The 16,171-nt window shown below is 37.7% G+C and overlaps 1 protein-coding gene across 3 annotated transcripts in view; it reads left to right on the top strand.

The window, feature by feature from the left end:
* LOC126202929 (mitogen-activated protein kinase-binding protein 1) overlaps positions 1–13,426 on the top strand; it is a 939,171-nt gene extending 925,745 nt beyond the window's left edge. For all 3 annotated transcript variants that reach the window (XM_049937023.1, XM_049937024.1, XM_049937025.1), the window contains exons 27-29: positions 150–270; positions 1,929–2,167; positions 10,299–13,426. In XM_049937023.1, the coding sequence (XP_049792980.1) occupies positions 150–270; positions 1,929–2,167; positions 10,299–10,651 (713 nt within the window). In that variant the 3' untranslated portion in view covers positions 10,652–13,426. The remainder of the gene's footprint in view (positions 1–149; positions 271–1,928; positions 2,168–10,298) is intronic.
* The last annotated feature ends 2,745 nt before the right edge of the window (positions 13,427–16,171 follow it).

Genomic DNA, 16,171 nt, shown 5'->3' with positions numbered 1-16,171 from the left:
TTAATCAATATGTCGCACTGTCATAGAAATGCTGGACTAGCAGTTTAGAAGCATTTGATTAGGGTGTTTATGGTGTAATACTTCGTGTTTGGATCATTGTGTACAGTTTTGAAATAGCAAAGAGTGTAATTTTCTTTCATTATATGCAGTTAATCTGAGCCAAGTTGGTAACAATGAAGATTCGAGCTCTGAAGAGACATCCTCGGCCCGAGGGAAGTCGTCGACAAGCAGCCGACCGCGTAGTACGAGCACTGATCGTCTCACTAATGGGTATGTTTTAGTACACAGCACTAAATTTTAATAGTACACATTGCATATTCAGTCACACATTCGTTATGTTCCACAATCTCTCACAATGAGAACTTCTAAGGATTCATATCATTAACTGTATTTTCTGTCTGTGCTTTGCAGAACTTGATGATAATAATAAATAGGAAAACACTTCCTAGTGTTCTGCAAAACTAGCTGCTTTCTGCTTCTGAGACAATCTTCAGGTGACAACTGAATGACAAACACAGATAAAAATGATGTATAACTTACACAGATATTATTTGTACGGAAGGTACAGAAATGGTTTAGAGTGTGTACATAGGAAAACATGACCTTTTTTGAAAAACACAAAAAAATACATTAAGTAAGAAAAGGAGAAAAAATAGTATTTTAGTTAATGTAATTATTTCTATGTAAAATAAAATGTAATGCTCTCTTATGTAAACACTCTACGTCATTTTTGTATCTTCCACACAAATAATATCTTTTAAGACACACACTGTTTTATCTGAGTTTGCAACATTCTGTTGCACCTCAACATGGGTTAAGAAGTGGAAAGCCGGTTTGTGACTAAATAAATATAATTTTGCCGTATGTTAAGAAATGTTTTCCTATTTAATATTATTGATACATAACAAGTAAGACAAAGAAAAGTAGCTGTTGGAAATGAACTCTGCAGGATGTGTCAGCAGCTAACCATCATTAAATCGGTATTTCCTGTGTATTCTAACAGAAATTATAAATAAACACACAATAAAATTATTTGGGAAGCTTTTCGATTGCTTTAAGTAGTTGCTGTTCCTGTACTGTCCCGTGCTTGCTATTTATATGTATTAGCTGTTGAAGAATAAAAATTGTGGTCTGTTCAAGATAAATATTTCTCGTGAAAGAGGATGACATATGAAACCTAGGTAACAGTCAAATTGCAACAGATATTATCTCATTTCACTCTATAGAGCCAACTGAGATGACCACTTTTGCCCACCAGTCAGTACTAACATATTAATTCAGAATGTACAGATGATGCAATCTATAGAGATAATAAGGTTTTTTAGCCACCAGGTGCACTTCATTGAAATGTTACCTTTTTGTTCACCTTCTGCTGACAGCTATGATACTACATATGTACTTGACAAGTAGTAAATAGACTTAAAAAGTTTTACTGCAAGAATAAGAGAACACAGTTAATGAAGTAAGAGTGAAGATTCTAATATATTTTCTCTTCATTGAGTCATGTTCTTCCTTTAAAGGTCATTGCAACAACTTTTTGCAATTGTGCTGATAAGCTTTTTTATTATACCTTGTTAATTTTGTTGGTCATCTGTATATATAACTTGTTTTGTTTTTGTGCTGTTATTGCCAAGCAAGGTGGCATAATTATTGACTCTGGACTCTCATTTAGGAAGGGTTCAAAACCTTTCCTGACAATCCATATTTAGATATTTTGTGGACTCCCTAAATTGAATATGGTGAATGCCAGAAAGTTTCCTCTGCGAAGGACACTGTCTATTTACTTGTCCAATAAAAGCCTGTGCTCCAACTCTGATAACTTCATTGTTGAGAGGATTTTAAACTCAAGTCTTGCTTTTTATTCCTTAAAAGTAAATCGTGTACACTCTTGTCCGAAGGTGATGTAATATTCTCTCACTATATTGTAGGGCTCCGAACAGTTTGCCTCTTAGTCCTGACAGCCAGTTGATGCCACCACCAAGGAGGCTAGCTGGAGGGGCGTCAAGCAGGCAACGCAGTGCGGCCAGTGGCAGTGTGTCAGCAGGTGGCAGAGGGTCTAAACCAGTCCCTGCTGTGCGGCAACACCAGCTAGACCCCAGTCCACAGGAGTTGCCAGTCAAAGACACTGACGGGCAGTCTCCCTTTGTGGATGTTGCTAGTGCACCTTGTGAGTACTGCTCATTTTACTGTAATTCTGCACTGACCATTTGTTGTTTATGTTTGTAATATTTTGAAACTGTAAAATATGATGTTTATAGTAAATGAATAATTATCTTTGTGTGCAAAGTTGGAAGTACAAAAAAGTAAAGCTGTGTGGAAGAATTTGTTAAATTAATGAATTGACATGTGGATTTTCAGGAAGTAAAAATATCTAATATAGTTTTTTTAACACAATTTTACAAATATCTGGCTAAGCTTCATCTTGTTTTGTCTTTGTATGTTATTTGTCATTTGTGTCTATCAGCTGTTCTGTATTTCCTTTTCTGTGTTGGTTCATTTCACTTCATAACTGTGTTTGGCAGTCAATATCTTTTCTCATCCTGTATATAAACATGTTTCGTGTTCAAAAATGGACTGGGGATCACTAAATAACTTTTTATCTAATCACTGGAGGGGCACATTTTCTGAAAAGTGCCACATATAGTCCTCATTTTTGCTGTCTGCTCCATAGTTAGAACATTAAAAATTTTAACAGTGTCATTGTTGAAGGTTAATATATTTTTTTCAATTCACTGTCATTCAGTTAATTGTGTCAGATGAAATAAAAGTTAATTTTTATCTCGAGGGAGGAAAATATGTTTTATATAGACTGAGGATGTACATAACATTTGGCCTACTTTGAAAATATTTTATGAATTTGTGCATTCATCCAGATGCACTATTTAAGTAAAAAAAAGACACAAACTATAGCACAATCATCAATACATTTCTAAGATCAAATTTCATATACATCGACTTCTCTTGTTGGCTATTTTGATTTTTTTCTGATTAATTTCCTGTTTTCACTGTTTCCCATCTCTTTTCAAAGTAACCATTTGTAATCATTTGTAATTAATTTGCTGCTACAGCAACAAGACAAAATTATTTTTGCATCTTTTTCCACTGAAAAAGTGTCTCTCACATTTGTTGTCTCTTGCAGTGTTCAGAAGTGTGTGACTGATGTGTCCCCGTAAGTCAGATGGTATATTGCCAGACTCACACAATCTACAAACCAATGTGAATAGTCATTTTGTTGCCACCTCCTCCAATGTTTTTAGAAATTGTGGTGGAATATTATCAACCATACTGTTATATTCGATCTTAAGTCTAATACTGAATCCTCTATTTCTTCTATATCAACTGTTGTTTCTTCATCTATCACATCATCAAACAAGTCTTCACACCCATCAATGTACTCTTTCCACCTATCTGCTCTCTTCTGCATATTTAACAGTGGAATTCCCATTGCACTCTTAATGTTACCACCCTTGCGTTTTAATTTCACCAAAGGTTGTTTCAACTTTTCTGTTTCCTGAGTCAGTCCTTCTGACAGTCGTTTCGTTTTTGATTTCTTCACATTTCTTCGTGCAGTCATTTCACCTTACCTTCTATGTGTTTCCTATTTATTTCACTCCTAAGTGACTTGTGTTTTGGTATTGTTGAATGTCCATGAAAATCGATCAACTGAAGTATTTCTTCTGTTACCCATGGTTTCTTCGCAGTTACCTTCTTCGTACCTATGTTTTTCCTTCAAACTTCTGTGACTTTCATCCTTTCGAGAGATGTCCATTCCTCTTCAACCAAAATGCCTACTGAACTATTCATTATTATAGTGTTTGTAGCCTCAGAGAACTTCAAGCATATCTCTTCATTCCTTAGTATTTCCGTATCCCACTTCTTTGCACATTGATTCTTTCTGACTAATCTCTTGAACTTCAGCCTAGTCTTCATCACTACTAAATTGTGATTTGAGTTTATACTGTGAAATCCTGCTTTTACACTTTTCAAGAGACTAAAAAAAAAGGTAGTGTAAAATGTGGGAAATAACATTTTAAGCTGTTGAAGTTATGTATAGGATTCCCCTTGCATTTTCGCACTTTATGTATGTGCACATAATAGGCATCAAAATACTGATGTCACAGACTTATTTATTGTCTAAAAATGGTTTAATATCTAATAAAAACCGCTGTTAATAATGGGAACTGATAATTGCGAAGCAGAAACGTTTGACTCAATTTCATATGTCATTATTGATGTTTTTGGAATGCCTGCAGCTGTAATTTGTTATTTAAATAATGAAACACTGCATCAGTTACATATTTTTTCACACTTAGCACAGTGCATTTCAAGAATTTTTTTTAGATATCAAGTGCAAATATTTACATAAGTATTTTGTGTGGTGTTTGCATATGTGGTTTTCTGCGTCTCTTGAACTGAAGTTGTCTTTTTGAGGTTATCTGATACTGTGCTTCCTCAGCATGAGAATGTACATAATTTGCACTGTGTTTAAACTAAAAACATTACAGCAATGCAAACTGAATGAAGGTGTCAACTACTGCTACAAGGAGCCGAAAGACGAAACACACTAAATGTGGTTCGACAGAGGTGTGACAATGATTACAGTGATCACAAAACTGCGCGGGTGCTATATAGACAGTTTGGAAATGGTTTTGATTGGTCATGATACCTCTATTCGTACGAACCTAGTTGATCCTATCAGCCACCATGCAGAGTTGAGTTTTGCAGCAACAGGAGATACAGCACGAATTGTTCCAACTTTTACAAGTTTACCAGTTTAAATCCACTACCTAGAATACCCTGGTGTCAAAAAACTTAACCACATAAGGTTTGTAAAAACGGTACTTGATGGCCGACATCGTGCCAGCGTCATTTTACATCAGTTTTTTTTAGCACGAACATTTTTTCATAAAACATCAATTGTGGGAAAATTATAAATATGTTGATGCAAAATCGGGTGTGAATTAACATTGTGGACATAGGAAATGTCCACAAAAAAGCACTGTAAACAGCGGGAAAATGTTAACTCCAGGAACGTAAATGTGGGGTTATATTGTATCGGCTCCAGGTATGCTTTACAATCCAACAGCTAATTTCAGAATCTCTGTGTGAACGTGATGTAATCTAACTGAAATTGTCCCGTATCTCCCAGCCTTTTCCAAGTATACGTTCTCCTCTTGTGGTTCTTGAACAAAGCATTCACTATTACTAGCTGAAATTTGTTGCAGAACTCTGTCAGTCTTTCTCCTCTCTCATTCCTAGTACCAAGCTCATATTCTCCCGTTACCCTTTCTTCTCCTCCTCCTTCCCCTACAACTGCATTACAGTCCTCCATCACTATTAGTTTTCCACCTCAACTTATAGTGTGTTTAAAATACGTTGTGATTCTTGACACTTGGGTATGGAGTGAATGGATGGAAGCATAGTTGCCAGCGTGTGCGGAATATGCCAGCTAGCTGCCGTAATGCTACACCTTGTTGGTGCAGAAGCTAACAGGCTCGCTTGGCTGAATGAACAGCAGAGCACACAAGCTGGTCAATCTGCAGTCTTTATCAAACTGTTCAGTAAAAAAATTTGATTCTCACATGACTTACAGCTTCATTCATCAGCTTCATGATGAACTGCCTTTCATTTCTTAATAGTCATAGTTATTGTGATATTTTGTGTTTAAGTAAACTACTGCAATAAATTCTTAAAATTTGCAGTGAAGAATAGCGGTAGCTATGAATTTGCATTTGGTGCTTATTAGATTGTAAGTTGCTGCATACAAAATGTAGTCAACATGTTGAACTATTCTTTAAACTTGGAAGGATATCACTATCTTTTTTCTTACCTCAAGAAAATCGATGTACGTAAAGTGCCCCATCATAAACGCACATGCCAGAGAAAAAGTCAGAATGAAATACTCCAAAACCCATCATGCCTCATAAAGGTTGAAGATATTGAAACAAGATTTTAACAAATGATAGTACACAAAAAGGAGAGCATTTTGCCACTTGAGTAATATGTGAAACTCCCATACCTACCACGATGTTTGAGAACTACTGATTGTTTTCAATGAAATAAGTCATTTTCAGTGTCGATCAATAGCAATTGAAACAAAAATTGGTGTGCATTTTGTAACTATACAAGCGAAAAAGCTACATGTTTATTTTTATACTGAGAATTGGCTTTTCCATGAACTATAGACCTGTCTTGCCTTCAGTTGCTAGTTTAATAATACCCTGTTTCTGGATTCTGTCACAATTAAAAATGCATTAGAATGTTAGTGAGATGAATATTTGTAAACTTTGCTGTGTTTTGACAAAAGAAGCAGACTTTACCATGACAACGAGAAAAATTACCTATTACTCAAATCTCGTGACAGTCCTTCATGAATACATTTCTTCTCAACTACCTTCTTGGTATGGCTGATAACTCGAGGCCAGTCCTCTGGTGTAACATTTATGATGGTTTCTTTGGTCAGCATTTCAACCCTATTGAGCATAAACTTTTTGTTGTCTTTTGCCACATTACTTTTCACCTGTGCTTATATATCTTCAGTCAGATTTAAATGAGCATTATATGGAGGAAGCTTGATGTAACTATGCCTTTTAGCGTCAGCCAGTTCATTGATCTGATAACTCTGCAAGTTCCATCAAGTATTGTAAAGTTGTTTTTGTAATGCCATTTAGCCTGAAGATGAGGTTTGACCCTCGAAACATGTCGCTAAAGAAATAAGTAATACAATAGTTGACAAAGTTTGTGACTGGTGGCGGTAATTTAAAAAAATCTTTACATATTTCTTGAGACAATCACGGTCAAAAAATAGTCAAAATCATGTTCAGATGTGCTGCACTGTTGTTATTAATGCAATGACAACACAGAACTCCCATTCACAATACCTGATGACTGCAGAACACTTCAACACCAAAAAATACCACTTTATACTTAGAGCTGGCGAATATAGATGCATTTGATGCACATCACCTAGTAATACTGTTCATTACAGTCTGACAACAGGTATGTTTTACCAACCAAACCACTGGTGGTGTGGTGTAGGCACCCATTGGTGTTATCTGCGTATCGATATCTCATCCCTTCTGGTGAGCCAAAAGTCACAACTAATTTTAAATGCACAATAAATAGCGAAAGAGGAATCTAGTCCAAAAATTTCTACATTTTGGGACACTGCCAGAATGGAGTGTTCCAAATGATTTCACTACTTAAGGGCAGTGAAATGGATAATAGTTTCTTAAACAGACGCAATAACATGTTCCATATAGTCTGTTAATTGATTTATTTAATATTGCAATTATAATTTTGGCATGTGTGCCATCTTTGTAACAACTTCACAATAAACCATTTCAGTTACAGAGATGCATTCGGTTCTATAAATATTTGAAGAATTATGAAGTGGGTCTATAATGATATGAAATAAGATAAATTTTTACTCACCACATGGAGGAGATGTTGAGCGGCAGACACACACATTGAAAGAAAAGTGTTATGTTATAAGCTGTTGGACAAAGTCCTTCTGATGCTGTTTGAGGGAGTGTGCAAGGATATGGTGGGGACAAGAAGGTGAGCTGCTAGGTGCAGCCTCTAGAGGCTGTCTAATGGGGAAAAAGGAAAGGAGGAGGAGTAAATCGGTGAAATTTTTTTTGCATATATGCGAAAACCAACAATCTGCAGAAAACAAGAGTTTGGAAATAAATGTTACCTTGTTGTTAGTAATCCCCAAATACGTAACAAAGAAAAATAAACATTGGCCATTATAGCTTACATATTTATCTGAAAAAGTAATAAAAAAGCTCCTTTTTATGATAAGTTAAAATAAGTGATGTCGTAGTTAGTGTGTTTTTTTAAATATAGCGAGTACATAGGATTTAGAGGGTACCATTAGCTTTCACTGTTATAGCCAACACATTGTTAAAAGCAATGTTGCTACAAATGGTATCAACTGTACGTGGTGTATGTTTTTTCAAACATGTCTGAAAGAACATCATCATTTTGATCCTATAGCCACTCTGAATAAAAACAGAAAGGAATTAAAAATACTAGCTGCCAATGGGCACTGATTTATATCAATGGGGTAGAATGAAAATTTGTGCCAGGCTAGGATTTGAACTCAGTTCTTCTACTTACTAGGCAGATGTGCTGACCACTATGCCATCTGGACACAGTGGTCACTGCAACTACACAGATTACCCTAGCACGCCTCCTGTCGGAACCAATTCCTCAACTTATACCACACACTACAGATGTAGTGCCCCTACTCATTAGCCTCATTGCCATTTCCTGTGAGAGATCAAATATGTTGTGCATCTGAACTGAAAGGATCATTGGCCATCTTTGCCTTAATTATATTTATGTGGTGTCTTCTTTTGATCATGTCCGAAAGAATGTACACCATTTTGATGCTGCAGCCAGTAGGAATCAAGAGACGAAGGAATTAAAGACTGATTCGTATCAATGGGACAAGTTGAAATGCAAGTTATCTGCTTACTAGGCAGACAAGTTGACCAATAAACCTTCTAGACACACTGCGCATCTCAGATGCATGGACTACCCTAGCACACCTCCCATCAGACCCAAATTCTTACTACTGATGTCGGTCCCCTGCTCATTAGCCTCACTATGTGCATCATCTTGCTGATTCCCATCAGACTTTGAGGTTGACGTGCCTCTGCACTGAACGGATCATTGGTCGTCTTTGTGTGAATTACATATATGTGGTGTCTTTTCTTGCTGTCCAGTGTTATCGGACAATTTCCCAGGGTCTGCGATTATTGCTTCGAATGTAATTTCTCCTCTGTTTGCACACCATGAATTTCCCATCGAAACTTTTTTGTTGCTGTGGAACGTAATAGGTTGCTGTTTCGGTGTCGAATCATTTTCTGTTGTTCTGGAACACTGAAGGTCACTATTTTCCGGCCTGAAAGATCAGAAGTAGCAGTTTTTGCGTTCTCCAGTCTCACTCACATAAACTTGCTTTAAGATGTAAAACACTCGGAAAATTTACTAATAATTTTATTCAGCTTTTATAAGGTTGAATGTGATTTTTGCATTTCCTGCATTGTGTACATTAAATGTCAATTAAAAATCGCCTCTAAAGTAAGTTTTTGGTTTTATTCTTACATTCATATAATTCTATCCTTGTAACTATACTAGTTGTCTAATAAAAATTATCCATGATTTTGGATGAAAAAATTGGAAAATCACGTGCAAAAAATGACCCATAATTTTTGATGGAAAAATTTGAAAATCACCTGCAATAGAGGGTTAATGAAGGATACAATGAACCTAATTTTGATAAAGCATTAAATCTGTTATTCATCAAGTAAAGTGAGTTGGACATCAGATGAGAAACAATTTTAATGCTCTGTGCCTTATTGTTAAGAACATTAGGCAATAACAATATAAATTTTCTATTGTTCTATTAGCAACATACAAATTACAATGTGCAATACTAGCAAGTCCTTGAGGAGCTACAGATGCCATGAAATGTTATTGGTTGGATTCCTACCTCACCACAAAAAGTACTCTTCACACAGAAAGAATTAATTTTTGGGTTTCCCTTTATTGGTAAATCTGTCTTACAGCCAGTACTGACAGGATATTTTGCAGTTTCTTCTAGCCTGTTTGTGTTAATGTGCTGGTATCTTTAATTTTTAATGTCATCCAGCATTCCATATAATCTCTATTGTCCCCCTCTTCTCCTTGCAATCTTTCGTATAATGACTCTTTGTTGCAGGTGATTTCTTCACAATATGTAGAAACTAAGAGGCTTTCCTTGTTCATATAATTACCACCAATTTTCTTCTCTCTCCTATGTTTTCCACTATTGATAAATAACTGGTACTGTCCAAGACTGGTTTGTTCATGGCTAGATAGCAGATGTCTGTTAAGTGCTAATTTATTTCGCCTGCAAGCTTCAAATGACTTTCTCATTAAGATAATGTAAAATATTCCTGGTCAAAATATAAAATGCGTAAGTTAACATTCTGAAACAATTCTTGTTTTGACAATAGACATCAAGTAAAATTATGTCTCATAAATGTCTGGAGTTTGCAAGTCTTTTGTAGCACATGGAGAACAAATACATAATTTAAAAACATTAATTTTCAGTTATTAAGATACACATCTTTTATCAAGGATATTATACCTATTCCTGAAGACAGTTTTTAATATGCAATCTGTGAAAGAGATGTTTGGGTTTAAATTTTAGTGAGACATTACCAAATAAAATTTCTCCATTGTACTGAATATTTGCAGCCTACTGTAATTTCATATGTAAGAAAAATATTTCTCTATTTCAGTGTCCCAGCAGCTTTGCAGCTCTGTTGCTGAGCAGCTGACACGTACAGCAGACAGTGTGGTGCAGTTATACAAACGATTAGCTGTAGAGGGAGACGATAATGCGACAGCAGCAACAGCCATGCTACAAGCGCTGGAGGAAGCAGTAGCTGAAACACAGCGCACATTGCGTTTAGTGACTGAACCTGCCCCGAGTCCTGACCAGACATCACCTGTGTCACAGTCGACATCTCCATCTGGGCCAGAGAGTCAAGAACAGAAGAAGGTGATGGTCATGATGCAGCAATACTCGGACATGTTGCTTTCCATGGTGCATCAGCGAATGAACAGTGCTGCCCAGCAGAAGCCAAGCTAGGTTTTTCTCTAGTGTTCAAAAGAACAGGTTTACTCGTGATGGTACTGATTGTGACAGTCAGTGTAATTTGGTGAAACAGGATTGTATTTGCACAGTCCAAGAGACTCAAATGTGATTGTTAAATTTTTAAGGAATTGTTCACATGTAGAATAAGACAATATTATACACAATGTTTCAGATGTTTTTACAGCAGGCGAATAAGATTATGTTCATACATAAGCATTAGTGACTTTTCAAGATCCATGTGCAGAGCAAGAATCCATTGGTTTATGAAGGTTCAGGATAACTTACTATTGTAGCAACATATATGAATCTGTTGCAGTAAAATACCATTTGCATGGTTTTCAGTTATGATTCTAGTAAGGGAATTTGAGAGTTGTCATCTGGTAAATGCAATGGGACACTGTCTGAATCTTAAGAGACTACCACAAAAATATTTGTAGATGGAGATGTATTTTATGAAGCTTTTAAGATGCTTTCTAATGTGTTACTAAAGTGGTATCTGAAATTCTATGAAATGTGCAATGCAGTTCAGTATCAGATCATGAGGTGTAAGATCACTTCTTAAAATGGCTTCTTTTTGATAACTGCCAAATGCCATATGTATATTGCCAGAGGGGACAGACTTAATTGGTGGCCCTTGATTGTAAGATGATTTTGCTAGCAGCTTGTGTAACCAGGAATAGATTTGAGGATGAGCGGCATTTACCACGAGAATTTGCCACTGAGTTATCTTAAACAGTATGTGAAAACTGACCTCCCTACCTGTCTTAAAATATGTGCACCTAAATGTTTGAGAACCTCTGCCTTAAGCATTTTACTTTCACCCTCTGAAGAAGTGTGGACATTATAAACAGTAAATGATGTGTTTGACACACATAATTATAAAAATGTGGTGGTTCTGCAGTTGAAGAGATTCAGATTGGGTACTAGTCATATTCCGCAGGTGGACTTGAAAATTTACTTACTGAAACCATAAAAATATGTTGTGTGCTGAGTTATTTAACAGCCTTTACTTTGTACTTCTGAAGCATCCCTACATGAAGAGTCACTTAAAATATGTTGATATAGTTTGATTTTATGTACAGTATTTATAGAAATTGTAAATTTTACACAGTATTTGAAAATTTGATGTGCGCATAAATTCTGTTCAGAGTGTTAAATGGATATAACATTTAAAAAATAATACGTCATCTTGTAATGTCTGCTTGCCGCAGGAATATTGTGATAAATTTTTATAGAATGTGTGATGATTGTATTGGTAGATGTGTTGTTCGATTAGCTAATGTTCAAGTGATTGGTGAGTAATTTTCCACAATGCCCATAGTACCATGAATTGATGTACAACTAAAACTTTTACAGCACCTGACTTAATGTTTAACTTTTATTAAAATAACTGTAACAAATTCAAAACAGTGGAATAATAATGACACAGCCACAAAGTTGAAGCAAATTTAATTTTTGAACATATTTCATCAGAAGCCTTTTCAGAAAAACTGTGGATTCCTAAGTTGTGCTATTAACAAAAATATTTATAATTCATTAATTTATTCACATGTTAAAATTACTAGAGCCTTGCATATTGTCATATGTACCAATTTGTGTGTGTGTGTGTGTGTGTGTGTGTGTGTGTGTGTCAGCATGAATCTCATGGCACTTGTAAAACTTGTGTTTCAACTTCGAATATACAAGATGTAAATAATTGTTTAATATGTTAACAAAATGTACAAATATAATAATTTCTGTTAAGTTTTACTTTTTAATGTTATGTGTATGACTTAGCATGTCTGGATGGTTAAAATAATAGTGTTGAGTTAATCAACTGTTACAAAAATTGTACAAAATTTATGATTCATTGGTTAAAGTCCAGTGTAATTATTGAAAAAACAATGATTTTTACAATGTTACCTTAGTTTTATGAAATAATAATTTTCACTTGTGACAAACTCAAAATTAGAAATTGTGTTTTGACATATGAAATGGGTTTGTCTGAGGTGAAATGAAATTGGAATATGCAGTCATTGACTACTGTGTGTTTTGTTACCTTTTTGGGAAGTATACTATTGACTAAAAATGCCTCCTGCCCTCCTTTCCTCTATTCCTTGTAAGAAGAAATATTTGTGGGGGAAATAATTTTAAAAAAAAGTGAATACTGCTTTAACGTTGCTGCTTCCTCTATACTGTTGCTCCTAAGCCATAGTAATATGTTTTATTCTTGACCTTTCGGGAATCATTTTATTTAACTATGGAGAATTTGCTAATGGTTCGTTGGCTTGCATTTATATTTCTTCTTGTCAAAATCACAAATTTATTGGTAGTCCAATAATGTGAACAAATCTGTTTCCATGGTTCATCTTAACTTTTTAAGATTGTTGTTGCAGTAATGATTGCATTTTTTCACACATGGTTAAAAAGTTGCCAAAAAGTTTCTATACATAAATCTTTTGTGTAATTCTCGTTTACGACCCAAGCTGTAAGAGTGATGTGAACTAATTGTACCACTCATCAGAAACATGAAAGATGTGTAAATTATTTGTAATGGCTTTCTGGTGAATAACTGGTGAAGAAATCATGTAATATTACTGTCACCCAAATATTAAGAAAAAAAAATTCTGCTGCTTGATTACAATGACAATCCATCATTAACATGTTTGTCAGTAACTGTTTCTCCGAGGGAGGGGGCAGACATACTACTGTCTAATTTCTGTGTGAATGGTTTGCAAAAGTCCTGTAAAGTGTAGCTCAATAAAGAGAATAAATGACTGATGCTGTTTATATTTTGTTTCATTTTGTCAACCCTGCATGTTTGTATTTGGCTAAGTAATTATTGGCACTAGAAATATTGTTTGTGTTGTGACAGTGCTATGACATTTACAGTGCCGCCACGACAGTACGCGCAAACGGCGATAGAGGTGCTCCGCAACTCGGCTGAGCGCGGGAGCGCCACCTAGCTACGAATGGCGCCGGCCGCACGTCACGGCACGGCAGTCGAATAAGAGATACTGAGTTGTTATCATGTAACCAGCTATTGTTTCTAAGTGAGTGTGTTTGAATATCCACGCAATTATTGATGATTAAAGGTTATAACACTTTTTGGTGACGAGGTCTGATATTTTCACTGCGTTGTGGATTTGTGTGTTCGTGATGGGGCAGACATGGAACAGCTTATGCAAGCGCTCATTGAACAACAAACACAGCTGACGGCTGCTATTCAGGCACAACAAACACAGCTGACGGCTGCTATTCAGGCGTTGTCGTCGTCGCTTACTCATCGTCTGTCTTCCTCTTCTCCGCCTCCATTCCCTCCTTACGACGAGGCCGCTGAAGACTGGGAGGATTATGAGAAGCGTTTGTGGCAACACTTCTTGGCTTTCGGCGTTGTCGACGTTCCTATGTGTAAGTCGTTATTTCTATCTTGGATTTCCCCACGGATCTATCAGCTGCTAACTCAGTTAGCCCCTCTGCGGGAACCTGCCTCTCTGTCCTTCCAAGAAATGTGTGACTTATTGTCTAACTATTACCGAAAAAATACCCACGTCGTTGCCGCCCGCATGGCGTTCTACCGGTGTCGTAAACAGCCCCATCAATCTTACCGGGCTTGGGTGGCAGAACTACACGGTCTGAGTAGGAAATGTCAGTTTGTCACGGACACTCATCATGAGTCTTATGCTGATTCAATGGTTAGGGATGCTATTCTACAGCTTGCTCCTGATAAAGAAGTTCGGCAACGTGCCCTACAACTGCCAAACCCGTCGTTGTCGGAAGTTCTAAGCATCGCTCAATCCTTTGAAGTGTCTCACGCTGCTGGTGCACAAATAGACGCGTGGTGTGATGCAGGCGCTGTACAGTCAACTTTCGACATGGACAATTTGCCTGTTTCACAGGAGAACGAAGATGTGGCGGCGGTTCACTCGCGTAAACGATGTCGCGTTGGGCCGCAACGCTCGCAGCGACAACAGCAACCACAGAAGCAGGTTCGTTCCGCACTTCCTTCTTGTCCACGTTGTTTCGTACAGCATGACAGGGCCGCGTGTCCAAAACGTTGGGCCACGTGTAATTCCTGTAGTAAAAAAGGCCACATTGCTTCTGTGTGACAGTCCCCTAAAGTTCCTGTTGACGAGGACGAGGCATCGGACATGGATGTTAACTGTGTGCTTTCTCAAACGAATAAGTTGTTTGTTACTGTTCGTGTTCTGGATAAAGACATTCGCATGTAAGTGGACACTGGCTCTGCAGTAACTCTCATTAATTCTCGCACGTATTTGGAGTTGGGCTCCCCTCCCTTGTCTCCAGTTACGCGAAATCTGAGAACTTATAATAAACAGAAAATTCCTATCATTGGCCAGTTTGATGCTTCCACTGCCTACAAGTCTGTTGTTAGGCCCCTCACGTTTTATGTGGTGGATCATGCGGGGACTGAAAACCTGTTCGGTTATGATGCTTTCCAGTTGTTCGGGTTCTCCATTGATGATGATGTGCACCTCATATCTGAGGATATTCCGTATCAACAGCTGGATGGATTGTGTTCTGAATTTTCGTCCGTGTTCTCTGCTGGTCTGGGTCGTGCCAAGGATTTTGAAGCCCACATTACTCGTAAACCTACAGCTCGCCCTAAGTTTTTCCGGGCACGCCCTATTCCGGTGGCGTTGCGTGCACCTGTCAAGGCTGAGATAGACAGGTTAACAGCTTCAGGGATTCTCCTTCCTGTTACCTCCAGCGAATGGGCATCGCCCATCGTGGTGGTTTCTAAACCAAACGGGAGTCTGCGATTGTGTGGTGATTTTAAAGCCGCTGTCAACGCTCAGAGCCTCATTGACACTTATCCTCTTCCCCGTCCTGAGGAGTTATTTACCAAGCTCGCTGGGGGCCAGTTCTTTTCCAAACTTGACTTATTGGAGGCATACCATCAGTTGCCATTGGATGCTTCTTCCAAGGAATTTCTCGTCATCAACACTCCTTGTGGGTTGTATCAGTACCAGCGGTTACCATTTGGTGTCGCTAGCGCGCCGGCCATTTTTCAGCGGTTTTTGGAACAACTCACGGCTTCCGTTCCCGGCTGCGTAAACTATCTGGATGACTTTGTTGTCATGGGGGCCTCCACTGAGGAGCACCTTCGCAATTTGCGTTCCCTGTTTTGGGTTTTGCATTTGGCTGGGTTGAGGTGCAATCTGGACAAGTCACAGTTCTTCCAACCCTCCATTGTGTATCTTGGTTTCCACTTGTCCCGTGAGGGTATACGTCCTCTACGTCAGCATGTTGCGGCCATTAACGCTCTACCCCGGCCGTCTATGGTCAAAGAACTTCAGGCGTTTTTAGGCAAGATTGCTTATTATCACAAATTCATTCCATCCGCAGTGGCGGTAGCTCATCCTCTGCATCAGCTGTTATGCAAAAACGTCCTTTTCTGTTGGTCCAACGAGTGTGAGCAGGCTTTTGTCTGCCTGAAGGCTCATTTGCAGTCGGCGCCTTGTCTTGCCACATTCCGTCCGGGTCAGAACTTGGTTCTGGCGACTGACGCGT

The sequence above is a fragment of the Schistocerca nitens genome, chromosome 9 (assembly GCF_023898315.1).
Source record: "Schistocerca nitens isolate TAMUIC-IGC-003100 chromosome 9, iqSchNite1.1, whole genome shotgun sequence".
Taxonomy (NCBI): domain Eukaryota; kingdom Metazoa; phylum Arthropoda; class Insecta; order Orthoptera; family Acrididae; genus Schistocerca; species Schistocerca nitens.
The sequence above is the reverse complement of the archived record's forward strand: the minus strand, read 5'-3'. Positions and strand labels throughout refer to the sequence as shown.